The sequence below is a fragment of the Jaculus jaculus genome, chromosome 11 (genome assembly GCF_020740685.1).
Source record: "Jaculus jaculus isolate mJacJac1 chromosome 11, mJacJac1.mat.Y.cur, whole genome shotgun sequence".
In the NCBI taxonomy this organism is placed as follows: domain Eukaryota; kingdom Metazoa; phylum Chordata; class Mammalia; order Rodentia; family Dipodidae; genus Jaculus; species Jaculus jaculus.
This window is the reverse complement of record NC_059112.1, coordinates 6,951,315-6,973,351: the sequence shown is the minus strand read 5'-3', so window position 1 is coordinate 6,973,351 and position 22,037 is coordinate 6,951,315. Positions and strand designations below refer to the sequence as shown.

The following is a 22,037-nucleotide window of genomic DNA, read 5'->3' as shown; positions in this document are numbered from 1 at the left end:
TTTCCAAGTGATGTGGTTAATATGCATATCACTGAGTAGGTCACTGGTCTGGAAAATTAAAAGCAGAACTTGTATATTTTAAACTAAATGCAGACGTGTCAGCCCATAGAGCCACATCTCCCCCCAACTAACCCAACTACAACAGTATGCTGGGGGTCATTTCAATGACTTTCTGTCTGTATATGGAGTGATTACTTACTTTTATATTATATACATTAATATTTAAAAGTATAATCCATAGCAGGAACATATATCCATATAATATGAGAACAAATATATAGTACAATGAAATATTCAAAATACCTGAGGATATCTCTTATTATTTTTGTGGATAATAAAAAGGATCTCTTCTGCTACCATTTTTCTGTAGAAAAGTGAAGTAAAATGTAGTACCCATAGCTCACAATCCCTATATGCATATTTCTCTTTATTTCTTAGTGAAGTTCCAAAATTTAGCATCAAATGACAAGGAGAACCTGCAGACAACGAGGACATGTGTCGTTGATTTTTATATTTTGTAGAGCTGTAGGGAAGGTTTGCACTTGCAAGTCCTTTTGTTAAGATTGTTTTCCTAGCCCAGATTCCCTTTAGTCATCCAACTCAAGGCAAACCTGAGAATGTGAATCCATGTCTCATATACACTGTCAGCCTTAGTGGGGAAAAGACAGAAACTTGCTTTTGTAGGCTGGTAGCTCTACGTTTTTATTTCATTTTTATAGGAACTCTATCCCTCAAAAGCATGCCTCAAAATCTTGTCAGGTTGTAGATTCTGAAGTGACTAATGAAAGACCCTGTCAACAACACACAGCAGAACTGAGTTCCTGATCTTTATGGCTCCTCCTTGTCCACTGTCCTGCAAGAACTTTCATTGTTGTGAAGTTGCCTGAAATTAAAATACAAGCTCTTCAATCACATATGCCCTTCTGTACCTTAGAGGCACTTGCTCACAAAATACTCCCAAGATCCCAAATTTCTGCTAAATTTACCAAAATAAGATGTTTTTGTTATACTTTGTTTTCTTGAGGTAGTTGTCATAAAGGTAGTAGTTTTTAACCTGGTCTAATCAGAAAAGAGTTAACATGCAGGGGTTCTGCAGAGCATTTCCTCAGTTACACTGTTCCGCTTCTTGGGTTTCTGGCCAAGTTACACTCATGTTAAGTTCTACTGATTAGAAAGCCAGTTCATCCCACCACACTGACGTAAAGTATGGAGAATGCTGACTGGTGGAATTACTGACACAAAGGGACTGAATTTAAAAGTAATGAAATGGATGTCACACAATTTATTTGTAAGTAATAGTGAAAACAGTAACAAAACAAGAATAAAATGTTTTCTTTAAGTGCCAAATCCAAAGCTTTTGCTTGTTTGTTTTCTGATTTTATTCTGTGATTGTAAAGCACCTGGTTTTTCTTTGGATTGGCATGCTTAAATCAAATCAGGGACTCTAATCCACAGTATTCAAGGGGCTCCTTAGTATTGGTATGGTGTCTGCCCCTCTAGCCTTCAAGAGAATTCAAATATATGATGGTTTGAAAATAGATATGGCTAAGATCACTCCAGCCCAGCAGTTTTCAAGTCTTGCCTACCTCAAAAGGATGGTTGTAGTCCTTTCACAGGGACTGCTTACACAATCTGACTCTGTCTACTATGAAAGTCTTGCTTGAGAAGAGGGTTCATTTTCATCTTCTCCAGGGCTGGGCAGTTTGCCCCATCTCTGCAGCTATTGCAGAAGGGAAGAGCTTTGGGTGAAAGCTGATCTTGGCTCACATAGCAGGTTCCTGCTGCGGACTGCAGGGGCTGAACTGGGGCCAGCTGGACCTGCCTGCCGAGTTTGTGTTTCCGTAGAACGGAGACATTAGCACATGCTGGAGCTCTCCAGCCAGTGAGAAGTGAGTGAACTGTCTTCTGAGATATGCAAAGATTACAGAGGCATATTAAACTCCTGCACTTTTGCTTTAAGTAAAACCCAGATGTTTGAGTTTGGTACCAACTAATTTAGATTCAGGATTCTCCTAGATTTTATTTTATTATTGACAATGATAATGATTCCCTCCCCTCCCCCAATCTCCCCTTCACAACTCCTACATTTTATTTAAGACAAGTATATAATCTTCACACTGCAAAACTGAACCCATGACTTTCCTGGGTGTCTAGGATACAGTAAGCATAGGATCCATACCATCTTACATTTTGTTGCCATCTTGTGAAAGGGAAGAAATAAGGTAAATATATATAAACACATAAAAATGTGAATGTGAACTTATAAGAGAAAAATGATAGCACCCATTTTTGAGTGAAAGAACAGATTGTATTTTCTCCAAATCTTCCAATACTTAGCCTGAAACATGTTTGCAAGTGGGAACATTTTCTCACAAACCATATGCAAAATATTTCAGTCTTCAAGTTTTGGCTCTCTAATTTTTATTTTTTTTAAAGACAGAATCATTTACTTAGAGCTGTGGCCCAGTTTATTTAGGACTAGAAACAAAGTTAATGGGTGGAGTAGATAGGCTGGGCACCATTCCAACAGCAGAAATATAATTAGAACTCTCACAGATACTTTAATCCCAATTATTTAATCTGTGGGGTGTCTATTGCCACAAGTGTTTGGCATGATTCAACAAAACAGTAGATATCTCAGAGAAGTTCAAGAAGAAATATGGGTTGGAGAGATGGCTTAGTGGTTAAGAGCTTGCCTGTGAAGCTTAAGGACCTCGGTTCAAGGCTCCATTCCCTAGGACCCACGTTAGCCAGATGCACAAGGGGGCACATGCATCTGGAGTTCGTTTGCAGTGGCTGGAGGCCCTGGTGCACCCATTCTCTCTGTCTCTCTCTGTCTCTCTCTCTCTCTTTCTCTCTCTCTCTCTCCCCCCCCGCCTCTTTCTTTCTCTCTCTGTTGCTCTGAAATAAATAAATAAAATAAAGAAAAAATATAAAAAAGAAGAAATATAAATGCGTAATATCTGAAATATGGTACCTTTCTCTCATGATCATGTGGTTTGTATTGTCAGAGTAAAAGTGTTCAAATACAAAATTTAAAATGTGTGTGTGTGTGTATAAATATCATGCTTTTTCAGGGAACAATAAAAACTAAAAGTATAACACTTTTGCTGCTAATTTGTCATGACATTACATGACTGTCTTCCCATTCTTACCACAGCTTCTGCACATATCCCAGACATCTCTGGCATATTCACTCCCACCCAAGCTCAATTATTTTGCAAACCTAAATGGATACATAATAATTAAAACCATGGATATTGAAGCATTGGGAGACACAGAGAAAGCATGGCCTAGATCCAAGTCTCACTCAACTGTACTTTGTAGGCTCGCCCACTGTCTGTGAAAAGTCATTCAGCGATTGTAATAAAGTAACGCTTAAGGTGATGAGAGGTTCAGGCTGTGGGCCCTGTCGAAAAAGAGGAACTACTGATAAGTTTAATTATGACCAGGACCTCTTAAGCTTTATTAAAATTAAACCCTAGTAATTGGTATTCTACAAACAAAATCCATATACAAGTTTGTAAAGAATTTTCAGGCCTTTTCCTATGAAGACATGAATCTTCATGGTTGCTATAAATGGTTAAAGATAAAAATCATTTCAAAAAGTTAACTGGCAGTTAAGTGTCATCATAAGAGTTTTTATAAGGCACCTAGTAAATTTAAGTTTTATGATTTTGTAACAGCTGGTATTCTCATTAAGGATGCTAGATAAAAAACTGAGCTTTTAGAAAGCAAAAGCAATACTATAATCTATCATATAATTGAGCAGCTTATTCAAGTTCTTATATATATTAAAATTCTCATTTTAACTTCACATGATTTGTCTTTTCACTACTAGATAATATCAGGCATTTATAACTACGTATCAGAACCATGTTAAATACCATTCAACTAAGTATTTTTCTATTATTGCAATATGAATTTTAATTTAGAGCCTTCTCTCTTTATATCAAAGGATAGCTGGAATGGATTTATTCCTTATATGTGTGAAATGTATACTATAAAAATTCCAATGTTGACATTTGCAAAGTTAAAGTTTATGGGAATAAAAATGTATTGTTTGTTCTCAAGAATGCCTGTACCACATGTAATTCAAATTTTGTACAACTATTTCAAGGTATTATTTATGGACTATTGAAGCTACTTTGACTAAAGTATTTACTGTATAAGTTAATATATAGATTAACAAAAGTGTGGTGTTAAAAATTCCTACTAAAATTTCTTACTCTAAAAATATGTTACTGTGTTTCAAACACAAAAATATACTCAATGATCTCTGAATATCTAAATATCTAGAAAATTAGAAATATGAAATCAACATTCAAAACAATAAAATATAAACTAGAAGGATACTTTTTGCTCATTTGTGGTTGGAATTGTTTTCGAAATTGAAAAACATGTCAAAAAAACTGCTTTTATTTTTAATTAAATAATTTCACTGGAATCAATACTTCAGTTGAGACTTTCACAGTGAATACTTTAGGATCAGAAGCAGTGAAGATACATTCTGCTTTAAAACAGTTGTCTACCTCACTAAGGTTGTAAGATACTTTAATGGCTATTAGGGTTAGACCAAGAAATCCCTTTTTTCTTCCTTTTCGCACATGTAGTGTATCTTATTGAAGACACGTTTTGGTTAAAGATATGTTTTCTTAAACTCTTTCTAAAACATTGCAAGCATTTCAATCTGTGTTTACAAAGCTTTTAGAACACTTTTTAAAATCTGTCTTAATATATGCACTCATAAACCCATGCTTAGTTACATAAGATTCGAATGGATCACAGAGTATTTTGTGATCCAATAAATATTCTTTTAAGTTCATGTATGTGTGTGCATATGTATGTGTGTGTGTGTATATATATATATATATATACACAAACATACATACATACATATACATATATATACATACATATACACACATTTATATATATATATATATATACATATATATATATATACACACACATACACACACAATTACACACACACATATCTCAGCAGTTCCTTGAAGCAATCACTGTCTAGCCTATTAATTATATTAAATTTGATAAAGCAACAAAGTATGTATTGATTTAGCATCACACGTCAATAGGAGTCTATCTGTCCCAATTGAGATATCCTCACTACTCACATTCCAACAAGAATCAGTTTGAGTCTCAAAGATAGCTACTTGCATTTTATCTGTCATATTGCATTTGTAATCACAATTTACACTTTGTAAAAAGAAAAAGGCATTTATTATAATGAACATTTAGTGATTTATAACTGCAGTTTCATATTCAACCTTCAGTTAATTCTGTTATTTTATGAAAATTATCAAAATATTTTAAGATGGCAAACAATAACATATTCAAGTAACTAAGACACCTTTGTTAATGGAAATTCGAACCGTGCACTGGCAATATCTTTCTGCTAATTTAAATTAAAAAAATACATATGGATGGGAAATTGTTAACATATTTTATTAGTTATATCTTTATAGGAAGAAACAGCATACTTCTTTTAAGATTAAATTTGATCGTCAAAGTACTATTAGTCACAGCTAATAAATATAATCATGTACTTATATACTATACTTTTATAGGCAACGTAGAAAGGTTCTTTTCAAGTGATAACAAAATTAGTCATCCAGTCAAGTACATTAAAATGTACATTTTTGTTTGATTTTTTTATTAGTGATGTACACAGTGTGTGTACAGCCATATTGGCACCTCCTCCCTCTTCTGCAAGGACACCCCATGTTGGGGAATGTGAGTCGGGTTGTAGGGATAGCCATCAGTTATACAAAACACAATCAAGGGTTTGGGTCCACCAGCAAATACATACTGCAGACTAGACGCAAACAGTCCTTTCCATATCAGTGTCAATACTGAATGGGATCCTTAACCAAGTACCATGGACTATTTGCCCGTAAGTAGCTTTATCATGTCACTTTGACATTTTCTTTAAAGTTACCTTATATACTAAATGTTCATGCTTTATATTTCATAGTATGCATGTATACATGGGAAACTGCGAAGTGCTCAGCATCAGAAAGGTAACCCGGTGCTCCTGCAGGAGCACAGTTCTTGGCTAGACATTACAAGAACCTATGTTGGACAGGAACCAAAACTAGCAAGAAAACAAACAAAAAAAACCAAGATTTGTCTTTTTTCCTGTGGTGATTATATAGTATGTAAGCTAAAATAAAGAATAGCCTTTTCTCGTGTAAAAATAAAACACAACAAGGAAATTTCCAGTGAAGGATAAAATCTCCATTACCATGTAAATTCAGGAATTCTTCACTTATTTAAAAAAAAAAAAAAAAAAAAACTTTTACATAAGGAATTGAAATCCTCTCACCTGTCACCCTGATGCCAAGACAGAGCTTAAAATGTCAAGATCCCCACCCCCACCTTCATGGTTTATTAAGCAAAAAGCCAAAACTCTCCATGGTCCCAACAATCTAGGTTTATGGCTCTTTTCTTGTTCAGTAGTGTCCTGGTGAGGGGATGATTTTACTGTCCTCTGCTGTGGGGTCCTGCCAGTTCATCTAAAAGGAAATGAGTTATAACAGGAGACAAGACCACAAAATAAAGCCATTTAGTTTTACAAATCTATTATGTCCTTCAATATGTTTTATGGGCCTGGTCCTATTATAAACCAATAAAATATCCTGAAACTAACACTTCTTCCTCTCTCTCTTTCCAGTGAAAACATTCACTATTTTATGACTGTTTTTCAAGGCAATTTGCCATTTTAAACTCCCTACATGATTTTTTTTTCCCCCCAGAACCTTCCATCCCACTTTCTCAAACACACAAAACACTAAGAGAAAGAAAGTGGACTTTCCAAACACAAAATACTGACAAGAGTCAGAGCACTTCTCTGGGACATTACTGAGTGTAGCTTCAATGAATTAAGCCTGATTCACTGCGGGTGAATCATTTTCAAAGCAGAGCTGTTCAGCAGTAATTGGCCAAGAATCCCCGCAGAGAAAAGCACTTGTCAAATAATGCTTGTTTACAAATATATCTCCAGACAGCAAAAAGTGGCAGTTACTGAATAAGTTCAGGGCCACCTCCAAAAATTCATAACAGTTGGTACAGGTCCCACTGAATAAACTTATTAAAATTTTCACTTGTTGAATTGCTTGGTAATGCTGCCCAGCCCAATCAATCAGGGATGAAAGGTTTTTGAAAAGTATGCCTCTTGAATTATTTTGTATTAAAGGTTGTATATTTTACTACAGATTATGGGTTTTCCCCACATGTGGTTTAGGTCTATAAAGGTAGCTAAATACATCTATCTTGCAATTTTCTTAGAATGAAGGTTGGAAGAGAATTTCATCTTACTCACTGCTAGTCAACACACTGCATATTCTACTCTCCTAAAGAAAGAATTGTCCAAGATTCTAGCTGGATGCTTGTTTTTTCTGTTAAATTCTCCTTTTTATACACCAAAGTTAAAATCTAATAGTGGCTGGAAGAATAAGTTTAATTCATTTTTATTTCTTCTGGCGTTAATGTTTTTCAACATAATCAGTGCATTGATATTTTTTATACATATTTTTATGTACATAATGGTTTGGGAAATCACTTTGCATTTCTGCAATTTGTGGAAAGCAAATTTCATGAAAGAAATTTATTAACGAATTTAGCATGTAAATCAAATATTTCTACCCTTGTCCTTCCAAATATCTTTGAGAAACAAACAAAAAGTTTGAAAACCTCAAATACAAATTACTAAATATTTCTCTGGTGCACTGGTGATATGAATATTTTAAGGTATCATATTGCTTTGTGTATAATTATAGAAATCCAAAAGAAGGGAATAAGGAAAATTTCATAGTGCCCAAATAAAAGCCTAGGATGATACTAAAGATGAAGAACTGTTGGTTAAGGATGGAATGATTTGGACAAAGCCATAGATTTGTAAATAAGAAAAACAACGTAAAAAAATTAATGACGTGAACGTGTACTTCACAAAATGTGGCCCAGACAACAGGGGTGCTTTTACTGCAGGTGCCGTAAAAGCACAGGGGTTAAATATAGATCATCCTCAGCTAGACCCTCCACCCTCCACCCTCCACCCAATGTAGCCAAGGTTTGACAAGGAAGACTGTGAAACCAGTGGGCATTCAGAAAGCTCCTGCTAACAAGACTCATTCTACAAGCTCCAATTTCCACCTACTGCATTTTTCAGATTGGTGCTGTTTCTGATCTCCTTCCATTTCCTTCTGCTTCTTTCCCCACCTCACTTTTGGTCTCCCCCCCCCCCCATTCACTTCTGAATTCTCATGGAGAGGCCCTCCCCCTGACTGGAACTCATTTTCTCTCCCTCCCCACACGAAAGGGTGAACGACAGTAAGATTTTACCACTTTTTTAAAGACCAATCAACATGTCCCTTTGAGTAGAATAAACCAGTTTAAAGCCCCAACCGTTTTAAAATCCTGTGCTCTTCGTTTCTAATGGGCCTAACATAGCAAATAAATAAAATGCTTATGCAGGACTTAAAAAAAAAAAAAAAACCCTTTTTGTCAACTTTATTAGGAAGGGAAAATATGAATAGGCTAGTTTAAACCTGAACAATTCTATGTGTGTGCACGAATAGGCACTTATCGGTACACATATTCTTTTGATCATATAATAATAACAACAACAATACTTAATAATAAATGTAGGTGTTAGAGAGTGAGTTGATGGGACGGTGTGGGAGGCCCCATCTGCCCACCTTCCGTAGGGCTCCTTGGCATGGGGATAGCTCTGGGTTACCAACTCAGCGTCTCCAACAGAGACTGCACCCACGCCCTCCTCTAGAGGTACTGTACCTTCCCGGGCAAGTATGTGTCCCCGGCCCTTGCAGTAGACTGCTTGTTTAAAGCTGCTGAGCCTCGCGGTAGCATCCACCTACTCCATGTGAATCCCCAGGCTTCCAGCCAAGAGGACACATAAGGGTTTGGTGTGTTTTCATAGTAGGTCTGGCCTGAGATGCAGAACCTCCCTCGTCCATATTCCACTCCCCACCAGCAGTGAGGAATGCGCAGAGAGACCTGAGGGCTCTGGTTGGTGTGAGGGTCAGGGATCCAGAGGGGCCAGAGGGAGAGTCCACTGTCAGAAGGGCTGATCCCACCTTCTGGGTACCAAGAGCTGCACAGGTGCCCAAACCCAGAACAGCGCAGGTGACGCCTTGCGCCCAGCTCTAGGTGCTGCCTGCTGGAGCGGGTCTCCAGAAAAGCCACGGTAGGTTCCAGGAGCAACTTTCTAGAGGCTAGAAGGCCCCTCTCCTCTAAAGCCATTCTACCTTCCCTCCTCATCCACCTTCCCTTGAGTTTACCAGTGAGTACCCCCGCCCGCAAAATAAATCGAACAGCACCCACCAGTGGGGGCGCCTTCTGTCCTTCGCCACCCCCTTCCCTCAAGACATAAAAGCTCTTACCCACCCCAGAATAGCAGCGGGTGATGCCCTACATAACATCTCCTGGCAGTCACTTTTCCCCAAAATAAAGTCACCAGCCAACCTCCTCCATCGCCATCGCCAGCGTCAAATAACGTGTCCGAAAAGGACCCAGCGATCCGATCCTAAGATCCTCATGGCTATCTTCCAATGATCCAGATATGACACTTCACCACGCGCCCTGAACCCAGCCGCACCCAACGTCCCCACGCGGGTGTCAGACCCGGTCCTCCCTCCAGAGCGTCCAACTTCCCAGCCCCCAACCACCATCTCTCCGTCCCCAGGCAGGCGAGTTCCTCTCCTGGTAGCTAATGTCAAACGATGCAACCAAAGATGCGCAAAGGCCACACAACAGTTTGGGGACAAAGAGTGAGGTTTAACCCCCAGCTCGAGCGCCAGGACACGCTGCCTCGGGGCCCCTCCTCAGCCCTGAGCCCAGGTCGCCCCCTCCCCCGCATCACCTCACCTTCGCTGCTGGGGCTGGCCAGGAGGGTCCGGAGCGCCGCGCACAGGAGAAGGCACGTCCAGAGGGGCGCCCGGCGAGGTGAGGAGTAGCAGGCGGCCAGGGATGCAGGGGTGCTGGGGATGTCACCGCCGCCACCGCCTCCGCCACCCCAGGTCCGACGGCGTCCCGCAGCCCGGGGCCCGGAGCCCCGCATTTTCTATCACCCTCTTGTGCCTGGCTGTCCCACCCGGCTTCGGGGCACGGATCCGGTTTCGCGGAAAGGGTCGGGGAGACTCGGGACTCTTGGCTGGTCCTGCGTGGTCCTCCGGCTTCGGGCAGGCGGGTCCTCCGGATGCGGGGATCAGTGATGCGCTGAGCCGGCCGAAGTTTGCGTCTGGCTCCTGCCTTCGCCGCGCTTGGCCGGGGCGAAGCGGACCCGTTCAGGCATCTGCCGCCGTTCTGCACCGCGCCGGGCTCGGCAAGGGTGTCCGCAGGGGTCCGCGGTCCTGTTCCTGTGCTTCTTAAAGACTTTGCAAGGATTGTGATGCTTTAAAAATATATTTAAATAAATGCCACCGGAAGACAAGGGGGTGTTTTTCTTGCCAGGCTTCGGGGTGCGGCGGGCGGGGGGCGGCTACGGCCCAGGTTATGGAAGGCAGGTCATCCTCTTAAGTCAAGATGCCATAAAAGAGGAGGGAAAAGGCGAGGGTGGGGAAGGATGGAGCGAGAGGGGGACAGCCCTGGAAAGAGGCGCGCCGAGGCGGGGACCGGGAGTTGGGAGAGGCTGGTTGGAGGAGCTGCGGCGGGCCTGGGCGCCGAGCCCGTGGGAGGCGGTGCGGGGGGAGCGGCTGGCCGAGGCGGAGCGCTGCGGGTCCCGCGGCCCGGCGCGCGCCCAGGCGGAGGCGGAGAGGGCGAGCAGACTGCCCGGCCCGCGCGCCCGCCGCGTCTGGAGCTCCGAGCCCCGTCGCCGCCCGGCTGCGCGCCTCGCTCCCTCCTCCTCCTCCTCCTCCCCCTCTTCCCCCTCCTCCCGCTCGCTCCCCCGCCCGCGGCCGCCACCAGCTACTGTAAGTGCGACTTGCCGAGCCCGGAGTCACACACCCACGCAGGGAAGACGCGCAGACGCTGGGTGCCCTGGTGAGGGTTGCCTAGCGGTCGGTCTCCCGGAAAGGCACGTCCTCCTCCTCCCGCGGGCATCAGAGCCGAGCATCCTCCCGCGGACGCCAGAGAGGAGGACCGCGCCTCCCTGGAGGGAGGCTCAGCCCGCAGCTCCCGCCCGAGCCGGAGCCCAGGCAGCGCGGGGGACCCCGGGTGTGAACCGCTGCCCGCGGCCCTTCGCAGCCCGTGGCACCCACACAAGCGGGTCCCTGGCTTCTTGACTAAACACCCACAACCCTCCCTCCGAGGGACCTGCGCTCTTCTCCAGGAAAGCAATAAGCACTCCACATTCGACTCAAAGATACTTGCAGAACATCTAAATATAGAGGCGGTTGGATCCTTGGAGATCCCAGGCAAAGAATTCTGTTATTGACATTTGTCGTCATACCATGATGCCAGGTTTTAGTGTTTAAGACATTTTGTAAGATGAAAACACAAGTGAATAATTCTGGTGAAATTAACATGGGTCAAATAAAGCCAGGGCATTGTACTTTTTTAAAAAAAATATTTTTAATTGCCTGAGGTCTACTTCATTCAAAGGCATGCAAATGAACAGGAGAAAACAATTAATGACAATTAACTTTCTGTGTCTCACGCCTGCGATGCTTTCCTTTGCTTTTGTATTTTTCTTCAGTTCACTCATTCGTTGTTTCAAAGATATATACATTGGCGCAGCAATTTCCGTATGCTGGCATGTTAAACATAAAAGATTACCAAGAAAGCATCTACACAGAGAAATGTGATTTTAGAAGAAAGGTATATCATTTAATCAGTGCTTCAGTAACCACTATCAGGATTATGCTGGCATTCACACCTAATACAAGTCAATGTTTTCGCCCATTTTGAGGCATCTAGACCCTTGAGGTTGCCCGCACAGCAAATATATCACACTCTTTGGCTGATCACATTTGCTTTGAATTTAAATATTTGCAATAAAGATGAATAAAAGCTATGTGCTGTTTTAAAGAGGTGGAAGCTCATCTTTATTGTTGTTTTTTATTTATTTATTTTCTCTGACATGTTTTAGCACCAGGAATCTGAAAGTGGCTTCATTCTATCATAATGTGTTCCAAATGCATGAAGCAAGAAGAGAGGAATGGCTGTGAATCAGTTCCCCAGTTTGGCAAAAAGCCTCACTTTGAAATGGAAAGTCAAAATTTATGTTGTTATTCGAAGATAATTCAAAATGTAAGGCTCTATCCCACCCCAGTTTATGAGTGACTTACTTGAGAATTTCTCAACAGAATACCAACTACCATATCTAAAGCTCAGGAGAGGTTCTGTCTGACACAGGCAGGGACGAGCCTGAGACATTGCTCTACTTCTTCATTTCTTCATGCCTCTACCTTTATCAATAAGTCTGGGACTTGGAGAGAATAGCCATTAAGCTCCCTTGTCTGACCTTTTGCATATGTGTGGCACCTTAGAATAGTATAGTCAATATTCTTAGCTTTCAATTTAAAAACCTTATCCTACCCAAAGCTCAAATGTTCTACATTATGATTTACTAAAATTCTCAACTGTTCTCTTCCTCTGAACTACCTCAGGTCTCTGACTTTTATTCCTATTCCTTGTTCTGAAGAAATCACTAGTCACAAAACAATTAGCTGCCTTACCAAACATGACTTTTATTGCTGATCGTCTTTTCCAACCAGTTCTTGTCTCACAATTATGAAGAATGAAGCACATGGCCAACAGGAGAGAGCAAGCCAAGAAAGGTTCCGAGTCACAGGAGAGCTCCCAGCAGAAGATTGGAGGCCAACACTAAAGATGGCACCTAGGGTTTTTATACCTGGTCAAAGAACAGTGAAAGCAATTTTCGCTGATCTGTGTATATGTTTATTAGATCAGAAGGTAAAAGGCAATCCTGTGAGGGGCTCTCAGTGAGATTCAGGGCTCTGTGTTTCCTCCACTTCTATCTTACCTTCAGTCTGAGGAGAAATAGGTCTTTTATGTTTCCAAGGACTGATAACCAGCATGAAACAGTCTGTACCCTGGTGACTTTCACACACACCAAAAATAAATAAATAAATAAAATGGGCAAAATATACTAAAATAAAATAGAAAATCATGAGTTTGTTCATCTCATATAAATATCTGTAGTATAATGTTTATGTCAAGGCAAAGCCAATATTTTCCAAATGTAGATTAAAAATAAATTGTAATTATAAGCACATATGAGTAAACAAAGAGACAAAATTTATACAATGTTTAAGAAAATCTTGGAGGGCTGGAGAGAGGGCTTAGCGGTTAAGCGCTTGCCTGTGAAGCCTAAAGACCCCAGTTCGAGGCTCGATTCCCCAGGACCCACATTAGCCAGATGCACAAGGGGGTGCACGCGTCTGGAGTTCGTTTGCAGTGGCTGGAAGCCCTGGCCTGCCCATTCTCTCTCTCTCCCTCTATGTGTCTTTCTCTCTGTGTCTGTAGCTCTTAAATAAATAAATAAATAAATGAACAAAAAAATATTTTAAAAAATTTATACAATGTTTAAGAAAATCTTGGAAAATGACTGTTCTGGTCATGATTTAGAATCACGATACGTCCTTCCATTTGTCCAAGTCATTGTTTAGTACATTTCACATACCTTGAAAATGTAACAGCTTTAAAATGAAGACTAAAGACCTGAAGAAAATGGTCCGAGTTCCACTAAGGCACGTTTAATCAGATATGCAATGCTTATAATTTAGTTTGAGCATCAATCGCAAATGTCTTACACACGTGTCTGTTTTGTTGTTGTTTTTCTAAGTTACCCTTAACACACTCATGAAGACCAAGTTGTTGCATTGAAGCCAGACTTTTGTCTTTCATATTCCTTTGCACAAGCAAAGGTTAGACTATCAGTATTGATTTCAATGCTCTGTCACTGGCATTTGTCATTTTAAGCAATAACTCCCAAAGTGAAAGTGACCAGTGTCGTCCTCACTCTCAGCTTGTTTCTCTTTACCGTTGCATTGTCCTGAGGAGCAGGTTTGCAGAGGAACCTTGACAAGATACCTTGAATGTGGATAGCCCTTGAAATTTCCACATTAAAATTAAGTTATCAAAATATATCTTCTGTATATTCAAAATAGGACAAAAGCATACCTGACATTGTCTTGCTCATGCTTGTTGAACATTTACTCTGTGTGAGTCATTGCATGATGGTTTTATATTCATCAATTCACAGTGACAACACTTCAACCATGCTGAAGATGTAATCATGACCCCCTTGATAATAATGTGGAAACAGGAAAATAGAGGTGACCTTCTTAGTTACATTACTTAAGACAAAAAAAAAAATCTTAACACAAGGTACTGACTCAACTCAAGAAAATTACAATGTAACATTAATGGTCTTGATAGCTCCTTGTTCAGAAAAAGAACAAGGGCACTGTGTGAATTCTATATCCATTAGATAAACCTAGGAATAGATAAAATATTCCAATTTCCATGTTCTTTCAGATACAAAAGCAATTGAACAATGCACTTGAGATCATGTGAATGAACAGGATAAAAACAACATGAGGATATAAATAAGCATTACTTGCAGAAAAAGACTGACAAACTCAGGCATGATTTGCACAAGTGTGTGTGCATGTGCACATGTGGCCGCAATGCAGATAAGGAGTCAAATCAAGAAAATAATAACAGGAGCATGATTTCAGCTTGTGGTCACTGATATTAGCATATACAGATGGCATCAAAGCCCATGCATAAACCATGCAGGAACTTAAGAAACAGTCATGAGTTTTAAATGTTTTTGCCAACTTACAATATTTCCACTTTGTGGGAAATTTGTTGAAAAACAAAGGTAAAGCAATAGACCCGTGAAGGTAATTTTTTAAGATCCATGACTGGCTGAAGAGGATCATTTTACAGTGGTGTTAATTATTTTGATGTCCAAAGTAAATTTTAGCAGTATATTTAAACAATCCTTAATCTGAAGTTCACAATCAAGATAATTCCATATTTATTACCTTATATGTTGTATTTTAATTTTTTGAGCATATTTATCCTTTATTCAGTGTTATTTTATTTTTGAACACTTTTCCTAATATCCTGAATTCCATTATCTATATTAATGTAATGACTCATATTTCTACCAATTTACTGAAGACCTAAAATTAGTTGAAAATAGTTGGCTACCACATGGGTGTTTCCATTTAAGAAAAATGAATAATTTTATTTTACTGAACTAGCAAGAGTTTAAATATATATAAATTATCTCATTATTTAACTAAATTGAAGTATTGCACATAAAAAAGTTAATTTGTTAAATATCCTTATCAGAATCACAATTGATTTTTCTCTTTTCCATGATGACTGAGAAAAGAAAAAATAACTGGTTATATTAATATTAGTAAGGACTTCGGAAGCAAAGAAGGACAAGTATTTCAAATAAGATATTGTGAGCCTAGAACCTCAGTGGGTGATGGTAGTAATTTATTCTTAATGATTCCTGTCTGTCCTATGAAGTTTCTCAGCATACTATGAGACCAAGGCTGGTGTAGTTTATGAGGAGCCAAACTGACTTGCCAAGAAGGTCTTTTGTACTTGCTTGCCAACAGCGTCTTGGACAACTGGCATCACAGAAAGCTGTAGACACTGAAGTAATTGGGAATCTTCAGGCTGAAGAAAGCATACAGAAAGAATAAAAGGTCTAGAAAAAAAAATAGCTACTGTGAGAGAGGAAATCCCTGTGGATTCTGACTCACTTTCTAGACTCCAGAGCATGAGTTAAGGAGTTATAAGCAACCTCTAATACTTTCATATTCTCAGGACAGAGTTCCAAACTTAATATTTTACTGATTTGAAAACTTACAATTAATCCACCCATACAAAAGTATGTCTTAAAACACAACTAGATTCAGTTTGCCAAGGAAAAACTGATAAGTTTGTTCAGTGGTATAAAAAGGGATACATATAGGACCAAGCTTGCATACCAGCATTGAAAGTCTATGAGCAGGATTTGTACTACTAGCTAGCATTGATAATCTCATGTCTTCTGCTGTTGAGATTTTAATTAGGGTTCGTTTTTTAGAGTGATTTCATGTCATTATCGTGTCTTTAAAATGTAGCTAATTTTAGGGCTGGAGGGATGACTTAGCAGTTAAGCGCTTGCCTGTGAAGCCTAAGGACCCCAGTTTGAGGCTCAATTCCCCAGGACCCACGTTAGCCAGATGTACAAGGGGGTGCACGCGTCTGGAGTTCGTTTGCAGTGGCTGGAGGCCCTGGCATGCCCATTCTCATTATCTCTCTCTCTCTCTCTCTCTCTCTCTCTCTCTCTCTCTCTCTCTCCTCTCTCTCCCCACCCCCGTCTCTCTCTGTCTGTCGCTCTCAAATAAATAAATAAACAAAAAAAACATTTTAAAAGTGTAGCTAATTTTATATCCATCATTTTTAGAATTCAAGCAAATTAATTATGATGGACTAAAATATTAAGTGCAGTAATATTTAATGGGTAAAAAATAAACAATTAGTCCAATAAGAACTAGTAAATAAAATTTACTATACCCATATAATATAATATTATGGAACCATTAAATACTTACATAAGTATTTGTTTTCATTAAGTTTAACTATGCAATATCAAATTACGATGGCTTAAGAAATAATAACTATGTTTTCAAGGCTTCATGCTATTACTAGCATCTTTATGTGACTTATGGGATAATTTGGATTTCTCTATATTTAAGTTTTGCATTTTCTTAAATTAGCATTTATTACATGTGACGAGAAATAGAAGGTAGAAATCCTAAAGTAAAATGCACACAGACCCAAATTGAACCCCAAAAGAAAAAATATATATAAATAATACAATAGTGGAAATATGCTGATAATGAGTTGCCTTATAAGGTGCCTTGTTAGTGCAGTATGTAGCGTGCCAGTCTTCTGAGTAATCACATACTAAAACAATTTGGAAAACCAATATTATATGCATTAGCCTCTGATGTTATTATACTTATAGCAGCTACAACTAGCTTGACTTTATTATTTTCTATTTAAACTCCACAGAAATTCTAAGTATTTCACGTATTCCAAAAATCCTGGGAAGGATGAGATTTGAGGTCTACTTCACATGCATAAGACTGTAGGGTCAGTCATTAGCACCACATGCATTTGGCTGTAGTGGCTCACACCTGTAAATCCTGGTGCGGGTGAAGAGAACGCAGGATTGATCCGAAGTACAAAGTCCTCCTCAGCTACATAATGAGTTCTAGTCCAGCCTGAGCTCTGTGAAGCCCTATCTTAAAACAAACAAATCAATAAAACAAAAAAGTCCCGAAATATAAATCATAAATCACAAATTGATGCTTTTGAAATATATGAACAGTGTTTTTGTTTCTTTTTTGGCATGTGTGCAGGCACATATGTGTCTGCAGGTGTGCCTGTGTTTGCATGTATGACAAGGACAAAAGTTGCTAAAAGGCATGTTTCTTAACTTTTCTCCACCTTATTTTTTTAATTAACACTTTCATAGATATTCTGCAATGAATTTTAATCCCATGCTCTCCAGTGGGCCCCTCACTAAATCTAGAGCTCACTCATTCTGCTGTACTGCGTAGCTTTGAGATCTCAGTGTGCCACTACACCAGGGTTTACATGGGTACTGGAGATCTGAACTCAGGTCCTCTTGCTTGTAGGACCAGCCCTTTATCCACTGAACTAGCTCTCAACCCCACAACAGTACTTATTCTTAAATATGAAGGTGATTGCCCAACCAGAATTGGTAAAATATAAATTGTATACATATTATTTACGAAGTTAAATAGGATTTTTTTTTTTTTTTTTCTGTAGAAGTAAGTCCTAGACAAATTATCTCCCTTGGGAAAACATGTCCCTTGACCTCACCTTGACTAAGTTTAGTCATGGGCTTTCTTAGTCCTAGAATCAAATTTCAGTCATGCTTTCCCAGCCTAACTTAAAAAGATAAAATGTAATCTCCACTATCTAAAGGTAAAATGAAATAAAACAAACAACAACAAAAGCATTGCAAGCTGTTACTTATTGCTCATTGCATCTCTAGGCTGCCTTCCTACAAACGTCCACTTCTACTTCTGGTCCTCTCCCCATGGAGTTAGGTAGAAGTGAACGTGGGCATTGTCAGAATGTAGTGGGATTCCACAATGTAAACTTTTGCAACAGTTGTTTTCTCTCTTAAGTTTTTGCTTGTTAAAACAAATTTTACTTCAAGTGAGCTTTCTGTAAATATCTTAAGTTAATTATTGATTTACAGGATGTTGTAAAGAAATTTAAAGGAAATACTAACATGATTCTCATTTGTAATATAAAATAAACCAGGATATTGACAATGGCACAGTTTACAAAGCATGTAAGATTTCAAAAGAAATATATGTAGTCAATATAAGCATGTGTAAACAGTGGTCTTTGTAATTGTATCGCTGTGGTAAACCAGATTACCCAACTTTACCATCACTGCAATATTTTCTCAGGTCAACAACCTATTACCCTCACGTTATGCTCACAGGACTATGATGCAGGCCACTTGACTCATTGAAGGACATTGCAGTTGTTCTCAAGTTTTGAACAATTACAGTTGAATTTGCTGAGACTATTCATGTACAAGTTCATATGTGGAAATACATCTTCCTTTTTCTGAGGTAAGTACTCAAAAGTGAATTGTTATGGTATACAGTAAGTGACTTTTGTCATAAATTATTAATGCTACTGAATTTATTTGTACTGATGAGTTCCACTACTAAATACTACCAGAACACAATGAGCCAGATCCAACTGGGAAAAAGAAGTCACTTTGAAGAGTATATACAAAGAGTTGGTAATTTAGCTCAGTTGTGGAACACTTATCTAACATGTATGAAGCCATGGTTTCTATCCCCAGAAGTGCAAAAGAAGTATAGGTTTGAACATGAACAAAAAAACTAAACACAATGTAAAATCACTTCTATATTGCTAAAAAAATGAAAATAAAAAAGATAAATTTCAGAAAAAAACTTGATAATGTCCATAATATTTATATTCTTAAACTTGAATACCTTAATGATAGAGATTTAGTCATCTTCATGAAATAATAAGTATCAATTCAAAAATTTTTCAATTCCCTCCAAATACATTACTTAGCCTTATTCTATTTACTTATGAACGTTATTTTAGAAATGTAACCCTTGGCTGTGGCATTGGGACGAGTAAATTATATCACTTGGTTCCAAGCAGGCATGTCAAAGGACAAGTTCAAGTACCTTTGTGCAGATACTTTTGAGTTCATCCAGGCTAAATAGCACCTTCTTATCTTCTGAAATGTCCAGCAGCTCACTGAAGGAAAATGGAAGCAGGTATCTTTCTGAACATCACTAACTGAGGGCATTGGGATTATCATGTGATTTCTCCAAGCTCATTGTAAAGAAACACTATCTTTATTTATTTGACAGCAACAGACAGAGAGAGAAAGAGACACATAGAGAGATAGAATGGGCAGACGAGGGCCTTTAGCCACTGCACATGTGCTGGAGAGAGGGCTTAGTGGTTAAAGCTCTTGCCTGCAAAGTCTAAGGACCCATGTTCGACTCTTCAGATCCCACATAACCCCAATGCACAAGGTGAAGCAAGCACACAAGGTCACACATGCTCACAAGGTGGCACACATGTCTGAAGTTCAATTACAGTTGCTGAAGACTTGTGGGCCAATTCACACTCCATACCCCAGCATAATAAAAGGCCAGTCTTTTGGGCTTGCCTCAAAAAACATTAATGACTTCTGAAAATTTATTAAAATAAGTAATGAAGATGCTTCAAAACAAGTATACAAATACAAAATCACAAAGAATAAGTGAACATTTAAAATGGAAATGTAAATCATTTTTGAATGGCTAGACAGCAAATGAGCCAATGAGCCAGTGGTAACAATCCAAAGAAACTCCTTGCTTTCTAAACATAAGTCTGAAAAAGACTTATATGTATGGCATTAGGAAATTCTGACATTGGAAAAATGAGATAAAAACTTCGATTTTGGTTGATATTCTATTTAAAACAAATAAGCTACTTAGATTATTTTCTTCCATTTGTTAACTAATTTACCTAATTTACTCACAACATGTTGTTCCACCTAATTATTTCTCCCTAATATTATTTTTTTTCAGACTTGTAACCCTTACCTCTGGTATTGGAATGAATAACTCATACCACTTTGTACCAACCTGACATTTCAATGGACAAGTTCAAATACATCTAGGTAATTTGAACTTGCAAGCTAGAATCGTGTTGTCTCAAAGAAGTCCATCGTGCTATCTTTGGTCTGGCAGCATGTAGAACAGAATAGCCTCCCAAATGATGCATGCTATATTGCTTGTCTATTTCTCAAATAGCACATACTACATTACGATTTCCATAAAAGAAATGATCTTGACACTACTCTACAATTTTTTTTTTTTTCAGGATTAGAAACCAAGTACAGCTTTTCTGGGCTCCATGGTTTTATATTCTCTTACATGCCAACATAAGGGAGAAAGAATGCAGTCATTGTGGTGGGGCCATTATAAAGCTTCACTTGCTGGGCTGAGGCTGGAGGATTGATTTCCTTGCTGGCCTCAGCCAGGGGCTATGCTCACGTCCTTACCTTATAGGTCACTTCAACAGTGTGGCCAGTTTCATCAAAGGGAGCAAGTTCCCAAGATGAAATACTGTGCAAGCAAAGCAAGAGTTTTCATCTTTTATATCCAAACCCAGAAGTGATACTCGATCACCTTTGCCTACTCAGTTCATTTAGAAGCAAGACATTGGGGTCAGCACCCACACAGAGGGATGAGCTGTAACAGAGATGTCCAGTGGTGAGATCATAGGGGGAAGCCTAAGAAATGTCCCCAACCCCAGCCTTCAACTGTCAGCCTCACTTGACCATTCAGCTTTAAATCCCTAAAATAACACAGAGAAATGAAGCAGGACAATAAAAAAATCTGAAAATTGGCTATATGTGATTGAAATCAGAAAATAATAAAATTATTGATTATGATTAATAAACAAATCAAGAGGCAAAATCCTGGAAAACAAAAGAAAATCCATAGAATTGAGTTTCAGAGTTATCTCAGAGTTTAAGGGCACTTGTTTGCAAAGCCTGACAGCCTATGATTAGTTCCCCAGTACTCTCCATAAAACCAGATGCAAAAAGTGCTACTTGCATCTGAAGTTCATTTGCAGAGACAAGACCCAGGCACGCCCCCCCCCTTTCGCCTTAAAAATAGGAAACTAACTAAATAAATACAAATATCATTTAAAAAAAGAAAATTCAGTGCTGAAGGGATGGCTTAGCTGTTAAGGGCTTTGCCTGCAATGCCAAAGAACCCAGGTTCAATTCCCCAATATTGTGTGATTTGCCTCATTAAAATGCAGGTATACACTAAGAAAAACAATACACTGAATTCATAAAATATGTTGGTGCCACAGAGTTATAGAATTTGGATTTTCAAACTATCAAATATTGATCTCATGATGACATCTCCCCAGTGCCTGGATAGTAATTAGTCATGATTGGAGATATCACAGACTATTCAAGTGATTTCCTTAGGTTAAAAAAAACTGAAAAGTACAGAATATAACAGCTGTTACTCAGGTCTAGGGACAGAGCTCAGAGTTTAAGCCTAGCTTGCATGTGGGCTCAGGTTCAATTCCAAGTATCACACACTGAAAATCAGTCCCTAGGGAATACAATTTCTAAGGAAAGGACAAGAATTATAAATATATCTCAGTGCACATGCCATTAACATTTACATAGAAATGACAATGCACATAGTTCATATCTAATAAAAATGAATAAGGATGTCTTATAAAAGGATGGATAGCAATTGTTAGAGATGGAAATAATTAAAGAGTACAAAATTCTAGTCCTTATTATTGAAAAAAATCAATCTGTAATGAATAAATCTTATAAACAATCAAGATGCTACAGTATGTACACGTTACCTCCAGAGACAATGTTACAGGCAAAGTTAATCAGCAGAAAAAGGTAAAATGGTTGACTGAAAATATTTCATTCAGGTGTAAGG

General features: G+C 39.0%; 1 protein-coding gene across 5 annotated transcripts in view; it reads right to left on the bottom strand.

The window, feature by feature from the left end:
• Epha5 (EPH receptor A5) overlaps window positions 1-10,744 on the bottom strand; it is a 294,668-nt gene extending 283,924 nt beyond the window's left edge. For 2 of the 5 annotated variants that reach the window (XM_045161229.1, XM_004665379.2), the window contains exon 1: window positions 9,910-10,742. In XM_045161229.1, the coding sequence (XP_045017164.1) occupies window positions 9,910-10,102 (193 nt within the window). In that variant the 5' untranslated portion in view covers window positions 10,103-10,742. Of the gene's footprint in view, window positions 1-8,817; window positions 8,841-9,909 lie in introns of those variants that run through there. The other 3 variants (XM_004665376.2, XM_004665374.2, XM_045161228.1) reach the window with 3 other exon arrangements.
• Between the last annotated feature and the right edge of the window lie 11,293 nt (window positions 10,745-22,037).